The following is a 13,679-nucleotide window of genomic DNA, read 5'->3' as shown; positions in this document are numbered from 1 at the left end:
CGATGATGTCATTGCTGTGCTCACCGCTCGCTACACAGCTCAGCTGGCCGGCAGACAGGAGGAGATTGCGGTGCTGCAGGGGAATGGTGATGGGTGAGTGTACCGTACTTATTCACTGCCCCCCGCGCTGATGATGATGCACGTAGAGCAGTGAATACAGCCGCACATGATTACTCCAGGCTGTAGTTGCCAGGGGTGATCATGGCCGGCTGTTTAATATGCGCACCCCCCGCCCATCATTCTGCCCACCTGTCTGCGCCGGCTTCAGTGCTGAGAGATGATGGGCGGGAGGATGGGCGTGCATATGTAATGAGTGGGCCCACGTTGTAACGGTAGGCGCTGCTACAGCCTGCTCGTGCCGCCGATGACCCGCTTCACTGCAGGACCCTCATTCCCGGCCGCAGCCCTATATTCAGACCATAAGACGCACCCCCACTTTCCCCCAAAATTTGAGGGGAAAAAAATGCGTCATATGGTCCGAAAAATACGGTATATACAAACGAGCACGGACAGCTTCTAGTAGGGATTTGCCCACGCTAAATGTAGGAGGTCTGTATAAGGTCTGGTTGTAATTCTGGAAGCTGGCCCCATTACCTGGAAAAGAAGCGACAACTGTGAAACCGAAATTGAAAGTCACCATTATAAATTAGAAGCGGGTTCACTGCCACATGGGGACATTGATGAATGGAAGCATAAATGAAGCGACTTGTCCCTCCATGCCCGGTCTCTCTCTCCCCGTGGAAAAAAGGGGGAAGGGGGAAAACTAGGAGAAAAGGAAAACAGGGAAAAGGAGAAAAAAAAGGAGAAGCGGAAAAAAAGGGAGGAAACAGTGAATATGTATGAAGGATAATGAGCGGCCCTGGTAGTAGCACGGAGACTCGGTAAGCATCATGTGCCTGCTCCAATCACCGAATCCTTCTACCACCATTTTAAGACGCCGGAATCTGGGTCACCATAGATTTAGATGGGGACCGGTGTCCAGCCAGATATGTAGGATAAATTCTGGGTCCGAACCGGGTTTTTATTTATTTATTTTTTTAAACCCAGTTAGCCCCGCTGATCAGGTGTGTCTGCGAGTCCGCTCATCACTAATTACAATGTATTTGCTGCTTCTTTTTTTTCCCACTTACTCATTACTTTCTATGGCTGAAAAAAAATACTTCAGAAACACTGAGTATTTCAATTCAGTCAGGAAAAAAAAGTCTGTGCATGGGACTTCTGAAAACTTAGAGCTTGTACTGGTCCTGTAAAAAGCAACTTTTATAGGGAATCTGTCAGGTGATTTTCTAGTACAATACTAATGGTATCCTGGTATAGGGCTTCAGCCGCCCTTTCAGGATCAGTAACTATCATTGCTCGGCCTTCTCCTGTTATCTTGTTGTGAGTCCAGAGAACTCAGTGTGATGTAGTTACTAGTGAAGTGTATGGAAATAGAGTGAATGTGCGCTGCTCCCCGAGCCCTATGTAAGTATACCATTAATATTGTACTAGAAAATCACCTGACAGATTCCCTTTAATTAACAAAAACAATAAAAAAAAAACCAAAACAGCAAAAATTGTGAACAGGGCCTTGTTAATACAACAAATTTCTGCTGCACAAAAAAATCTGCAGCAGAATCCGCCACAGAATATGGAGCATTTGGATCTGTAGAGGCCACCCTTTCAATTGACATTTGCAGCAGATTCACATCATAGGCCCTGTGCACACGCTGCATTATTCTCACATTTTAGAAAATCCTGATGCAGCAAAGTCAGTGACAACCCTGACGCCTCGTGCACACATTGTGTCCTGGCAGATTGGGGGCAGAAAATAATCTGCAGCGTCAATTCTTCCTGCAATTTTCCAGTATTTCACCCCAGAACGCTAGAAAAGCTCAAATAAAAACACATCAGAAACGCAGGTTTTGCCGCTGCAGATTTCCTGCCAAGAGATGAGGAAATGGTGCAGAAATTTCTGCAAAAAAATACTGAAGAAGGTGTGCACATAGCCGAATGCTCCACATTGTCCAGCACCTTCTGCTGCAGAGGTTATGGGGATCACAAGCAGCCGACCCCTGACGATCATTGACTGGTCTCTTCAGCTGCAGTGACACATCCCATAATAATCAGGTTCCTCAAAACAAAAGTCACTGCAAAGTGTTTATAAGATAAATAACCATAAGAGGTTTCCTCAATTTCCTCTCCCCCCATAAAGTGATGGAGTCACCGCCCAGCACCACTCACCACATAAGAGCGTCTGTCCCTCAGGACTTAGCAGCGACAAATAATAGAAAGATACAAAGAGGAGGAGCTGGACTATTATGGGGCGTGTGCTGAGCGCCGGGGCGGGTCGCACATCGCAGAAGCACGGCCAATCAGAGAAGAAGGCGGGCCATAGAGAACCTCGTGTCCACCAGGAAAGCAGTAAGGGAAGCACAATAGCTCCGCCTCTTGTCACATGGAAACAGTTGCTGTCATTTCCGCGTTGTAAATCCTCCTGAGAAGAACGGCGGCCGCTAACTCCTGAGGGGCAGACGCTCTGATGTGGGGAGTGACCGACGCTGTGAGCCCATAACCTCTTCTGGGGAGAATATCAGGGACAAAAAGAAAGATTGGTATCTGCTCACCTGTAGCCAAAGGAGGGGTCACCGTATCCAGTACTCGTGCAAGGGAAAGGGTATACTGGCAATCCAGATTGTAGACAGAGGGTAATCTAGCAACAAAGTACAAGGGATATTAAAATCCAAAAATTTTATTAAATCAAATTAAAATCCATATAAAAAAAGGTCCAAACAGGGTATAAACAACTGTCAGAGAGGATGCATTTCGAACCCAATGGCTCTTAGTCAGTCTCTACTGAATGAATGGAAATGGACTAATTAAAATAAGCTGTGAACCCAGTGAGGACAGAAGTGGGAGGAGAGTAAAGAAGCCAGGATAAGGAAGAAAAGAAAAAAAAAAAAAATCATGGAAAAACATTTTTTACAGATGCATTCAAAAAATAAAGTGCAAGTCGCTCTGGCGGTTCATGCCTAGAGGAGATCGTGTATCCATAGCAAAAATCCAAAATGTTTCTCTGCGTAATAATAATTCCTTCAAATTCCCTCCTCTCTTTGGCAATCTAACCTTCTCAAGAGCAACCACCTGCAAAGTGTCGATATTACCGGCATGTTTAGAAAAAAAATGCTGTGATGCCCCCGATAGATTCCTGGTAGTAGTAGTGTGATTAGAGTCATAAACATGCTCTGAAATCCTACGTCTCAGAGGACGGGTCGTGCTGCCGATATACTGGAGGCTGCATTCACTGCAGGAAACACAGTAGATAACATGATCCGTGCCGCAATTTATCATATCCTTCATTTTAAAAAGCTTTCCATTAACATTGGAAGAAAAATTTTGTGCACCCCCCATGAATCTACAAAGACCGCAGGATTGCCCGCCACACTTGTAAGACCCACATGTTGGAAGCCAATTAAGACTAGTATTAGGAGTAACATTTCTCCGAGTTGAAGCTGTGTGGTCACCGGGGGATAATCACTGCCCAGAGATGCGTTTTTCCTAGACACAAATTTCACACCTTGATCAAGAATTTTGTATAGGGTTTCATCTGACAAAAGAATAGGGAAGAATCTCCTGATAATATTTGTAACCTGATGATAATTTCTACTATATTTAGTAGAAAAAAATACTGTTTTTTTATCAAAATTAAGTTTTTTTCTTTTTATTCACTGACATGTGAAGATACTGTTCCCTATCCTTGAGATTCACTTTATTTTTGGGATGATCTAGATGAGCTTGGGAGTAACCCCTCGCTTTACATCTCTCATCAATAATTGTAAATTCCTCAGCCAGATCAGCAGCAGTGGTACAGCATCTGACCGCTCTGACATATTCACCCGCTGGGATATTTTGGATCACATGACGGGGATGGCAACTTTTGGCATGGAAAAGTGAGTTCCAGAGCACGGTTTACGGTACAGTTTGCTTTCAATAACCCCCGTCATGTGATTAACACAAAGGGACATATCCAAAAAGCTGATCTTTGTAAGATGATGCTGATATGTGAAGGAAAGATTGTGTGCACTATTGCTGATATAGCTGATAAAGTCACCAACAGTTTCAGAGGCTCCCTGCCATATAATAAGACAGCATCAAGATATCTCAAGTATATGGCAGTATCAGAAAGAAAGGGGTCGGAGAGATTAAATATGAATTGTTCCTCCCACCAGTGCAAAAAAATGCATGCTAATGAGGGCGAAAATTTCACCCCCATCGAACAGCCTTGAAGCTGAAGATAGAACACCCCCAAAAATGAAAAATAATTATTTTTCAAAAGAAAGTTTGTTACCTCAAGGATAAGGTGCTGCAAATCAGATGAATAATTGGTGTATCTCTCCAATGCACTTTTAAGGGCCAAAATAGCCAAATAATGGGGGATACATGTATATAGAGTCTGTACATCACAGGAGATCCAACTATACTCTTTTTGCCATTTGATACCAGTAATAATGTTCAAGACATGCTTACTATCTATTATATGACTAGGAGAGGCTTTAGCCAAATCCTGTAAATGATCATCCAGCCATTCGGATAAATGTTCCGTAATCGACCCAATTCCAGAAACAATTGGACGGATCATGTTATCTACTGTGTTTCCTGCAGTGAATGCTGCCTCCAGTATATCGGCAGCACGACCCGTCCTCTGAGACATAGGATTTCAGAGCATGTTTATGACTCTAATCGCACCACTACTACTACCAGGAATCTATCGGGGGCATCACAGCATTTTTTTTTCTAAACATGCCGGTAATATCGACACTTTGCAGGTGGTTGCTCTTGAGAAGGTTAGATTGCCAAAGAGAGGAGGGAATTTGAAGGAATTATTATTACGCAGAGAAACATTTTGGATTTTTGCTATGGATACACGAGCTCCTCTAGGCATGAACCGCAAGAGCGACTTGCACTTTATTTATTGAATGCATCTGTAAAAAATGTTTTTCCATGATTTTTTTTTTTTTTTTTTGTTGTTTTGTGTTTTTTTTTTCCTTTTCTTCCTTATCCTGGCTTCTTTACTCTCCTCCCACTTCTGTCCTCACTGGGTTCACAGCTTATTTTAATTAGTCCATTTCCATTCATTCAGTAGAGACTGACTAAGAGCCATTGGGTTCGAAATGCATCCTCTCTGACAGTTGTTTATACCCTGTTTGGACCTTTTTTTATATGGATTTTAATTTGATTTAATAAAATTTTTGGATTTTAATATCCCTTGGACTTTGTTGCTGGATTACCCTCTGTCTCTTCTGGGGAGAGTCAGTGGAGAAACACTTATGGCTGTTGCTGCCTATTATTATACACTTTCCAGGTCTAACTTTAGGTCTGAGGCCACAGGGGACCTAATTTTTGGGGGATGTGTAATTATGCAACAGCTGAAGGGACGGAAGTTTCTCACCCCATCAATAGTTCTCGTCAAGGGCATCACTAGAATCTAAGGTTAGGGGGACCGTGTGGGGGGCTCATGCTGTACACATTATGTACATGGTAGGTGTATGGTGGTATTATTGGTCTTTGTATAATGTGTGTTGTTTTGTAAAGGTAATGGTCATATTATAATATTACCCGAAATAAAAGGGGGAAATACCACAAATTTGCAGGGTGCGTAGTGGACTCCTTGGGTAGAAAATTTATATCATGTATTTTTGGTTAGACATTCAAAACAGGAGATTTCGGTACCGGAGATCAGGAAAACCTGGTTCTCGAGCCCACCAACCCAAAATTTTGTGACACCTTTTGGGGCAGTGGCTTAGATGTCCTCTAGGCACCCTGAAAGTTTGGGGACAATGGGGACTTGGTTGGTGGAGAAACAAACATTAGAAGGGGGGTCCAACCCATAGGCCTAACATGGCGGTGCCCGAGCTGCCTCACTTCTAAGGACAAGGGGCCACGTGTTATACCCCTGAGGGGGGATACGGCGGTGGATGTATCACATCTGTCTGTACATACAAGCCCGTAATCCCTTTAATGGTAAAGCCTCCCCCCACCCTGGAACAGAAAAGTGACCAATCATCTGTGATGTGCTGTCCCCTCCCCGGTGCCCTCCGCTGCCTCCACCTGAGACCTGTGTGCTGGTTCTTCCTACCTCCCACATGTCCTCCATAGCGGCACAGGGACGACAGCCGCTCGTCTGATCCAGACCTCCATAGCTTCTGACTTACCATAGGGCTGTGGAGGCAGAACGAGCAGAACGCCGGCCTCAGTGTGGGGGGAAACAGAGGGGACAGGTAGGACGAGTCTACATGTGACATGTCAGTGCCGGGGCAGAGAGCGGCGACATCACTGAGGTCCACAGGACGGGGAGCGTCACAGCCGCCAACACCAGCTCAGACATTTATATGTATGAGGCTAAGGAAAAGATGGAAGTAACGGATGGAAGCGATAATAAAAGAGGATAATCAGGAAAATTACACATCTGCTTCCTAAATCATTAAGCAGAGGTGCGGAGGCCGCGATATTCCCCGGTGCTCAGCCGGACTCTGCACAGGAGCAGCTGCACCATCACCGGACGCTTCTGCTGTGATGTGGACGGCGGATAAAGCTTTACTGCGAGCACCGGAGACTCACACACGATATCAACCGCCCGTCCTCACCCCATCCCTGGCCATCTTCACCCCCCGCCCAGCCATCGTCACCTGCCCATGTTCACCCCCGCCCGGCCATAGTCACCCCCCACCCGGCCATCGTCACCTACCCATCATCATCCCCTGCCCGTCATCATTACACACCTGTGGAAACCTCTCCTGGATTCTTCTCCTTCCCGTCACTCACACTCGGCTGATCCTCCCTCGTCATCGCTTCTTCTTCTTCCTCCAGTTTAATATTAGTGGGATCTTCCCCCTGATATATCAGATGTAACAATCAGCACAATACAAGAGACCTCCAATATCTATGACACCTACGACCGCAGGAGCAGAAATGTCCCCCATATACAGATCTGGTCCAGGGCTCAGCGCCATCTACCTGAGGAGTCTCCGGGACATTGTGCTTCTCCTCTGGACAGTGCTGGGGACACAGAGGACGGGGACATCTCTCTGGGGGATTTCTCCTCCTGGGTCCATCTGTAGGAAACACACAGTGATGGGATACATAGATGATGGGGGTAGTACCGGGATTTCCCCAAAAATAAGATCTACCCCGAAAATAAGCCCTATTTGCGGTTCAGCATACTAATAGTATCTGTGTCACTAGTCACTACTTATGGGTAGTATGAACGCGAGAGTAGTCAGACAAGCCAGGGTGAGGTACCAGGAGGACACGTAATGGATTCCAGGAGTAAACAGAGGAGTAGTCAGGTCATGATCCGGGGTCAGAAATCCAGGAAGGCACTTAGTGAATACAGGGAGTAAACTAAGACGTGGTCAGGTAACGGTCCAAGGTCAGAATACAAGGAGAACACGTGAAGAATAGGGAGCGGGCAGAGTGGAGTCAAACAACAGTCCAAGGTCAGGCAACAAGGATCAGAACATATTAATAATACACGCTATCAGCACACTCACAAAACCAGAATGTATGACTGGAAAGGTTCTAGGAGAACTTGCTCAGTTAAGAAGCAGAGCAATTACAGGGAAGTTGTAACACCTGAGCAACCCAGCACCTCCTAGAACCATAGAACCAGAATGGAAGCCTGCACTCTCAATCTAGACTGACAGCTCAGCGCACCAGGCAAACACAGCAGAATCTCTCAGTGTGCAAGATGCTCTGCACAGAGGAATCGTGACAGTACCCGCTCTTCAGGGGGGGGGGGGGGCACTGAACACCTAGGCTTCTCAGGGAACCTCTGATGAAAGGCCCTGACCAACCGACTGGCCTCACAGAAAGAGCTCGAACTCAGGATTTCTCTTCGGGTCCATATTCCTTCCAATGTATCAGATATTGAAGGGAATTCTGGACCCTATGAGAGTCAACGATCCTGTGCACCTTGTACTCTAAGCCTCCATCAATGGAACTGAAGGAGGCCGGGATGAGGGAGACAAGGCTGAGGGAACAAATTCTTTCAACAGAGACCTGTGAAACACATTAGGGATACGAAAGGACTGAGGTAGTTTCAATGTAAAGGCCACCGGGTTAATCAACTCTAAAACCTCACATGGACCAATGAATTTAGGACACAACTTCGTCGAGGCTACCTTCAGTTTAATATTCTTAGAAGACAACTAAACTTTATTCCGCACCTTGAAGACAGGAGCGGTGGAATATTTCTTATCGGCTTTCAGTTTCTGGCGAAATTGGTCCACACCAATATTCTTTAGGACCTCCTTCCAGACATCCCCAAGTTTTTGTACGGCTACGTCTACTCCAAGACACCCAGAACTTATCCTAGAAAATTCACCACAATAAGGATGAAAGCCGTAATTACAAAAGAATGGTGAGGTTCCGGTGGACTGATTAACCCTATTGTTAAAGGCGAACTCTGCGAGTGGTAAAAATGAGGACCAGTCCTCCTGCTGAGCCACAACAAAACATCGTAAAATTTGTTCCAAAGACTGATTGTTCTCTCAGTCTGCCCGTTGGTGTCAGGGTGATAAGCAAAGGAGAAAGGCAACCTTTACAGAACGCCCTTCAAAATTTTTAAATGAATTGCACCCCCCTATCGGACACGATTGCATGGTATCCCCACATGTCCGATGAAAAACCTGGAAACTGTTTCGGCATTAGGTAACTTTGATAATGGAACGAAGTGTGCTTGTTTACTAACTCGGTCAAACACCACCCAAATAACAGACTTCCCACCAGACTCCGGTAAGTCAGTAATGAAATAAATGGACAAATGACTCCATGGTCTTTTCAGAATTGGCAATGGAGCCAATTCCCCGGCCGGCCAGTTACGACTTACTTAAGTGAGTGCGCAATTTTCACAAGAAGATACAAAATTCTTAACAATCATCATTATGCATGGATGCCCACCAGAAGAGCCTGGAAATAGCCTTTTGGGAAGCTGTGATCCCAGGGTGACCACTCAGTAAAGAGTCGTGAAGTTCCTGCAACAAGCGCAACCTCAGGTACACAGGAACAAATAACTTGGACTCTGGAGTAATAGAAGGTGCCAAGGACTGAGCCTCAGGGATCTCTGCTTAAAACTCCGAAGACATAATGGCAACTACAATAGCCTGAGGAAGAATGGAGTTTCTGAAGGAGATACAGAATCCAGACTACGTGACAAAGCGTCATCCTTCACATTCTTAGACCCTGGCCTTATCGTGATCGAAAAATTAAATCTCGAAAAAATAATGACCACCTGGTCTGTCTAAGGGTCAACCGTTTGGCTGATTCAATATACGCTAAATTTTTATGTTCAATCACAATCGTGACTTGATGAACAGCTCCCTCCAAAAAAAACCGTCTCCATTCCTCAAATGCTAGTTTGATGGCGAGCAGCTCATGATTCCCAACATCATAATGTCTCTCTGCAGACAAGAAATTTTTTGAGAAAAAGGCACATGGGCGCAAGTTGGTTAATGTTTTAGGACCTTGAGACAATACCGCCCCTATGCCAACTTTAGAAGCATCCACCTCCACAATGAACGGCCTCTTGAGGTCTGGCTGAATGAGAACCGTCGCGGACAAAAAACATCTTTTCAACTCCAGAAAGGCCCCCACAGCCTCCGACGACCAAACCCATAGATCCAACCCTTACGTGTAAGGTCCGTAAGAGGTTTCAATCTGAGAAAAACCCTTAAAAGAGAACCTGTCACCAGTTTTTTCAGTATTGAGCCAAAAGTCTCACCTTTTGCAACTCCTGGGCCACATTCTATGAAGGTGCACCTTGTTACCCGATTCCCCTTGCAGACCCCAGAAATAATTTTATAAAATCTGACCGCCACGTATGCAAATGACCTGTTCTGGGAGGATGGGCGTGCTTCTTTTCTACTTTGATGATTGACGTCTCTGACGCCTCCATCATCATCCACGTAGCTGGACTGAATCCCGCGCCTGCGCAGTCATTCCCGGCTCACATAGTACACTGAATGCTAATGTTTAGTGTCCATAAACAATTAAGGGATTAGTACTTTATGTGGATTAAATGCCAACAAAACTTACAACTGGCTGGGGCTCCTAGCCACCAGCATGAGTTCACGCCGCCCACACTGACTCCCAGCGAGAGGAACACCCAGACCCTACGCCACCCGCAGCACTGGAGCCGTGCGGGGGTTGTGCGGGATCCAGGAGGTGCTCACGGTGTGGGTGGGGTTATTGCGGGAAGTGCTGGTGGTGAGCGGCGTGGGGTCTGGGGGGTGCTCACACTGGGGGTCAGTGTGGGCGGCGTCCTGCGGGAGCTCACGTTTGTGGCTAAGAGTTCTGAGAAGATTCTATCTTCTGCTGCTCCATGGCTAAATCCTGGACCAACTGAGTCAGAATTGCCACCTGATCACAGAGAGTATGTACTGGATCCATGGTTGGCGAGAAAAGAAAGTCAAGCCAGTTGTAATGTGAAACTAGTCGCTAATTATGGGTAGTATGAACGCGAGAATAGTCAGACAAACCGGGGTCAAGTACCAGAAAGACATGTAATGGATTCCAGGAGTAAACAGAGGAGTAGTCAGGTCATGATCTGGGTCAAAAATCCAGGAAGGCACATAGTGAATACAGGGAGTAAACTAAGACGTGGTCAGGTAACGGTCCGAGGTCAAATACCAGAAGGTCACATCAAGAACAGGGAGCGGGCAGAAGGGAGTCAAACAGTCTGAGGTCAGGCAATAAGGAGCAGAACCCAGCAATATAGGCTCACAGAACTCTCACAAAACCAGAATGTACGACTGGCAAGGTTCTGGGAGAACTTGCTCAGTTAAGAAGCAGAGCAATTACAGGGAAGATGGAACACCTGAGCAACCAACACCTCCAAGAACCAGAATGGAAGCCTGCGCTCTCAATCTACACTGACAGCTCAGCGCACCAGGCAAACACAGCAAAGCCTCTAACAGTGTGAAAGATGCTCTGAACAGAGGAATCGTGACAGTACCCCATATAGGCCTTGGACGCCCCTATAGGCCTTGGACGCCCCTATCAGGAGATGTGACCTTTACTGCTGTACGTTGCCCCATTGTGTTTGTGTAAGCCCCGGACATTTATAGTCACATGCCGGCAAGTGAATGCAATGAATATTCACCCCCTTCCCCCGCTCATCCTTCTGCGCTACGTCAGTGATTCAGCCAGGCTGCCATATTACTGCCCAAGGATGGCAGCGCTATGCTCACACTAGCCGGCGGCTCTTCTCACACGAGCGTGTCAGTGTGTATTACTATGCAGAGGACTCGCTCAGGTGAGGAGCCACCGGCCGCTCCGAGGATCGCGAAACTATCCTTAGCAGTAATATGGCCGTCTGAGTGAATCACTGACGCGGCACAGAAGGGAGGGAGAAGGGGGTGAATATTCATTTTTCATTAACAGATGACCCAAACACAAAATATAGGACATCCCCAGAAAATAAGCCGGAGCGCATCTGTTATAGCCAAAAGTAATATAAGCCCCTGTCTCATTCTCAGAGGAAACACGGTAGTGACCACAGAACAGACAGGACCGTCTCCCTCCTCACCCTGTGGATCGGCCCATATAGCGAGCGCCTCCTGTGCTCCATGTATAACGGCAACCTGAATACCCATCAGATCTTCACCCTGAGAAGAAACAAGTCAATGACCTCCGGTCCAATCACTTTATGGTCAGATGTTGTGGAGACGTCAGCGCCATCTACCTGAGGAGTCTCCGGGACATCGTGCTTCTCCTCTGGACAGTCCTGGGGACACAGAGGACGGGGACATCTCTCTGGGGGATTTCTCCTCCTGGATCCATCTGTGGAATCACAAAGAGACGGAAGAGATTGTGTCATGTGATGAGGAGATGATGGGAGCAGTAACCAAAGAAGACTGCGATGGAGGAGAATATTGTGTATTTCTATTCTCTGTAAGTTGCTTCAAAATATTCTACAATCAGAAAGCGGAAAATTCTTGTATCTAATGATCGTATAATAGAACGACGTGTCAGAGACGTCATCACATCAACCGGAGCCAACAAGAAGCCGCGCCCCTCACCTGATGTCACCGACCGCTGCTCCTCCATCACCACCTCCTCGTACCGCTCCTTGTGTCCTTCCAGATACTCCCACTCCTCCATGGAGAGAAAGACAGCGACGTCCTGACACCTTATAGGAACCTGACAACAACGACACCGACATCACCCAGAATCCTCCAGTGCCTCCTGTATAATGTCCCAGCAGTCACCTCTCCCCTCATCACCCAGAATCCTCCAGTGCTTCCTGTATAATGTCCCAGCAGTCACCCCTCCCCTCATCACCCAGAATCCTCCAGTGCTTCCTGTATAATGTCCCAGCAGTCACCTCTCCCCTCATCACCCAGAATCCTCCAGTGCTTCCTGTATAATGTCCCAGCAGTCACCTCTCCCCTCATCACCCAGAATCCTCCAGTGCTTCCTGTATAATGTCCCAGCAGTCACCTCTCCCCTCATCACCCAGAATCCTCCAGTGCTTCCTGTATAATGTCCCAGCAGTCACCTCTCCCCTCATCACCCAGAATCCTCCAGTGCTTCCTGTATAATGTCCCAGCAGTCACCTCTCCCCACATCACCCAGAATCCTCCAGTGCTTCCTGTATAATGTCCCAGCAGTCACCTCTCCCCTCATCACCCAGAATCCTCCAGTGCTTCCTGTATAATGTCCCAGCAGTCACCTCTCCCCTCATCACCCAGAATTCTCCAGTGCTTCCTGTATAATGTCCCAGCAGTCACCTCTCCCCTCATCACCCAGAATCCTCCAGTGCTCCCTGTATAATGTCCCAGCAGTCTCCTCTCCGCTCATCACACAGAATCCTCCAGTGCTTCCTGTATAATGTCCCAGCAGTCACCTCTCCCCTCATCACCCAGAATCCTCCAGTGCTTCCTGTATAATGTCCCAGCAGTCACCTCTCCCCTCATCACCCAGAATCCTCCAGTGCTTCCTGTATAATGTCCCAGCAGTCACCTCTCCCCTCATCACCCAGAATCCTCCAGTGCCTCCTGTATAATGTCCCAGCACTCACCTCTCCGGTCATCACCCAGAATCCTCCAGTGCTTCCTGTATAATGTCCCAGCAGTCACCTCTCCCCTCATCACCCAGAATCCTCCAGTGCTTCCTGTATAATGTCCCAGCAGTCTCCTCTCCGCTCATCACACAGAATCCTCCAGTGCTTCCTGTATAATGTCCCAGCAGTCACCTCTCCCCTCATCACCCAGAATTCTCCAGTGCTTCCTGTATAATGTCCCAGCAGTCACCTCTCCCCTCATCACCCAGAATCCTCCAGTGCTCCCTGTATAATGTCCCAGCAGTCTCCTCTCCGCTCATCACACAGAATCCTCCAGTGCTTCCTGTATAATGTCCCAGCAGTCACCTCTCCCCTCATCACCCAGAATCCTCCAGTGCTTCCTGTATAATGTCCCAGCAGTCACCTCTCCCCTCATCACCCAGAATCCTCCAGTGCTTCCTGTATAATGTCCCAGCAGTCACCTCTCCCCTCATCACCCAGAATCCTCCAGTGCCTCCTGTATAATGTCCCAGCACTCACCTCTCCGGTCATCACCCAGAATCCTCCAGTGCTTCCTGTATAATGTCCCAGCAGTCACCTCTCCCCTCATCACCCAGAATCCTCCAGTGCCTCCTGTATA

At 47.2% G+C, this 13,679-nt stretch overlaps 1 protein-coding gene across 1 annotated transcript in view; it reads right to left on the bottom strand.

Moving 5' to 3' along the window:
* The window catches only part of LOC142264476 (uncharacterized), a 157,848-nt gene that overhangs the window by 127,563 nt on the left and 16,606 nt on the right, over positions 1–13,679 (bottom strand). Inside the window, exons 4-8 of the mRNA XM_075332252.1 lie at positions 12,057–12,177; positions 11,720–11,817; positions 11,564–11,642; positions 6,994–7,091; positions 6,759–6,870 (exon numbers count right to left, since the gene is read on the bottom strand). Coding sequence (XP_075188367.1) covers positions 6,759–6,870; positions 6,994–7,091; positions 11,564–11,642; positions 11,720–11,817; positions 12,057–12,177 — 508 coding nt within the window. The remainder of the gene's footprint in view (positions 1–6,758; positions 6,871–6,993; positions 7,092–11,563; positions 11,643–11,719; positions 11,818–12,056; positions 12,178–13,679) is intronic.

The sequence above is a fragment of the Anomaloglossus baeobatrachus genome, chromosome 1 (assembly GCF_048569485.1).
Source record: "Anomaloglossus baeobatrachus isolate aAnoBae1 chromosome 1, aAnoBae1.hap1, whole genome shotgun sequence".
Taxonomy (NCBI): domain Eukaryota; kingdom Metazoa; phylum Chordata; class Amphibia; order Anura; family Aromobatidae; genus Anomaloglossus; species Anomaloglossus baeobatrachus.
This window is presented reverse-complemented; position numbering and strand designations above follow the sequence as displayed.